The sequence below is a fragment of the Odontomachus brunneus genome, unplaced genomic scaffold (genome assembly GCF_010583005.1).
Source record: "Odontomachus brunneus isolate Ranch 3 - 2012 unplaced genomic scaffold, Obru_v1 Obru_scaffold_090, whole genome shotgun sequence".
Lineage (NCBI taxonomy): Eukaryota > Metazoa > Arthropoda > Insecta > Hymenoptera > Formicidae > Odontomachus > Odontomachus brunneus.
In genome coordinates, this window is record NW_022639540.1 from 420,148 (window position 1) to 422,363 (window position 2,216).

Here is a 2,216-nt window from a genome sequence, read left to right on the forward strand (position 1 = left end):
GAGAGAGAGAGAGAGAGAGAGAGAGAGAGAGAGAGTGAGGTCCGCGTTAATACGGTGGACGGCGCACGCTCCTGCGCTCTCGCAGCGCCGCCGTGGTGGGGCGAAGCGCAGCCGCCGCCGCCGTGGTGGGGGGCACGTGTCACCTGTCGCGACGTCAGTGTGACGGCGACCGTCGGCGGTGCGGCTCGTCGACACGCGTGCGCGACTGTTTGCACAGCTGATCCGTGGTAACGTGGTGAGAGGAAACGCGCGCATCGTCATCTCGCCATCGTCGTGAATCGCCGCCCGCTCACTCGCGCGTGGACGCTGAGACGCGTGAGCGCGAGTGGCGTCCAGCCTCCTCTCCACCTTTTGCAAACCCCGTCGTCGCCGTGTGTCGGCGCGCGCGTGCCTAACGCGCGCCGCTCGTTCCTCGGACCGTGAATGTGCCGTCGCCTGGCCGCCGCGAGGCCGATCGTCCTCGGGAGAATATGCGTGCGGCCGGCCGCCGGTGGACGACGACGGATCCAGTTAGGAGCGCCAGCACGACGGGCCAAGACGACGAGGTCGCGCTGCACGTGACTGCGGCAGTCGCGCAGCTTCCGGCGCAGTGAGTGAATTGAGGAGAAGAGAGATCAGCGCGTACGTTTTCCGTTCGTTCCGTGGCTTCGGGAGGGTAGAATAGGTTATTACGCGCGCGCCACGGTGTTGCGTGGGCGTTGTCGTTGTTATTGTTGTCATCGTCGTTATTGTCGACGAAGGTGCTCCATCGTGCGCGCGGAGTCCAGTGTGACGCGGTGATACACGGTGTGTTGTATTTTCTACGCGGCTTACCACTCGTGTCCGCGTTCTTCGCGTGTGCCGTCGAGGAGTCGTCCCGGCTCCTCCTCCTCGTCGCCGTTGTCGTCGTAGTAGTCGTCGTTCCCTCGCGGCTCCGCAAGACTGCGAATCCTGGCACGTACCGAGCGTCGCTGTGACACCGCTGCGAGGAGAAGATGAGGCGTGCGAGCCACCGCGTTGCCTCCGGGATGCACCCGTTGCTGTCCTGCTGGTGCGTCGTCGCGATCGTCACCTTCGCCTTGGCGGCATGGCAGGAGAACGTCAGGCCGAAGATGTACGTCCAGCTAGGTGAGTGATACTTTTGATTCTTTGTGATACAGTGCGTGTGTGTGACAGTGGTGTGTGATGCTTGTGTGAGTTTTTCGATCTTGTTTCTTTATCTTGGATTCCCCAGTGATATGAATAAGTGTGATATAAGCAATCTTTGGATCTTTGTTGGCTCGTGCATAACGAGCCTCTTCTCGTTATTGAGCTTGCTCCATGATGAGTTTTAGACGAGGGTGACGATGCACCCTCCGATGACACTCGCGCGATAAACTGTTCTCAACACCGTGCCAAGTCTTAATCGGATTATTAACGGCGAAAATGAATGTGCCGAGGAGTCGTCAGGAAATTCAGGCAAAAGTGTCAATGCCCGAACATATATCCGATTCTGGACATTTTTATCGCCTTGGTGTTTAAATATGAATATTTGAACTTTCAACGTAGAATGCATGTGCAGAACGAGTGAATAATTATCGCCACTTTGAGATTTTCGAAGCGATTCTGCTCAGAAAAAGAGCTCCTTAAGGTGGTTACGCTCTTTTTCTAGGAGAAGTAGCTTTGAAGATCTTCCATGTGCTCTTTCCTTTCTGTTTTTTATTCTTTATCTTTTTCTAGTTTCAAAGAAACTTAATCTACATTATTTTTCTTGCTTCTTGTTATGTTCTTTTTTTTAGTTTAAGGCTTAAGGTTTGAGTCAAGCAAGCAAATAACACATTTGTAGATCAAGCTTTAAGATTGAAGGAGATTAAGAGAAAGAAACAGGAAGCAAGGAGTACATTGTAGATCAGGCTTTAAGATCACTTTTGTTTTTCGCTTCAAAGATATTCAAGGTCTTGCTAATTTTCATTGACTCGTGCTATGTATTCGATATATGTATGTATGTATTCTATGTTGAAGGCATTTAAATATTGAAATCTACTTAAACACCAACACAACAGAATGTCCCGAGTTAGATATGTGTCCAGACATTGGCTGCGTTCAGCAGAGAAAGCTGCTTTGCAACTGTTGTAAAATTCGTGAATCTGATTGGTACATACTCTTGGATTCAATCAAAATTAAGAGCATACTCCAATCAGATTCACGAATTTTACAACAGTTGCAAAGCAACTTTCTCTGCTGAACGCAGCCATTGT

The 2,216-nt window shown here is 51.2% G+C and overlaps 1 protein-coding gene across 3 annotated transcripts in view; it reads left to right on the plus strand.

Moving 5' to 3' along the window:
* Positions 1–14: 14 nt before the first annotated feature.
* Positions 15–2,216, plus strand: part of LOC116848112 (semaphorin-1A) — a 348,311-nt gene continuing 346,109 nt past the window's right edge. For all 3 annotated transcript variants that reach the window (XM_032823874.1, XM_032823876.1, XM_032823877.1), the window contains exon 1: positions 15–1,107. In XM_032823874.1, coding sequence (XP_032679765.1) covers positions 975–1,107 — 133 coding nt within the window. In that variant the 5' untranslated portion in view covers positions 15–974. The remainder of the gene's footprint in view (positions 1,108–2,216) is intronic.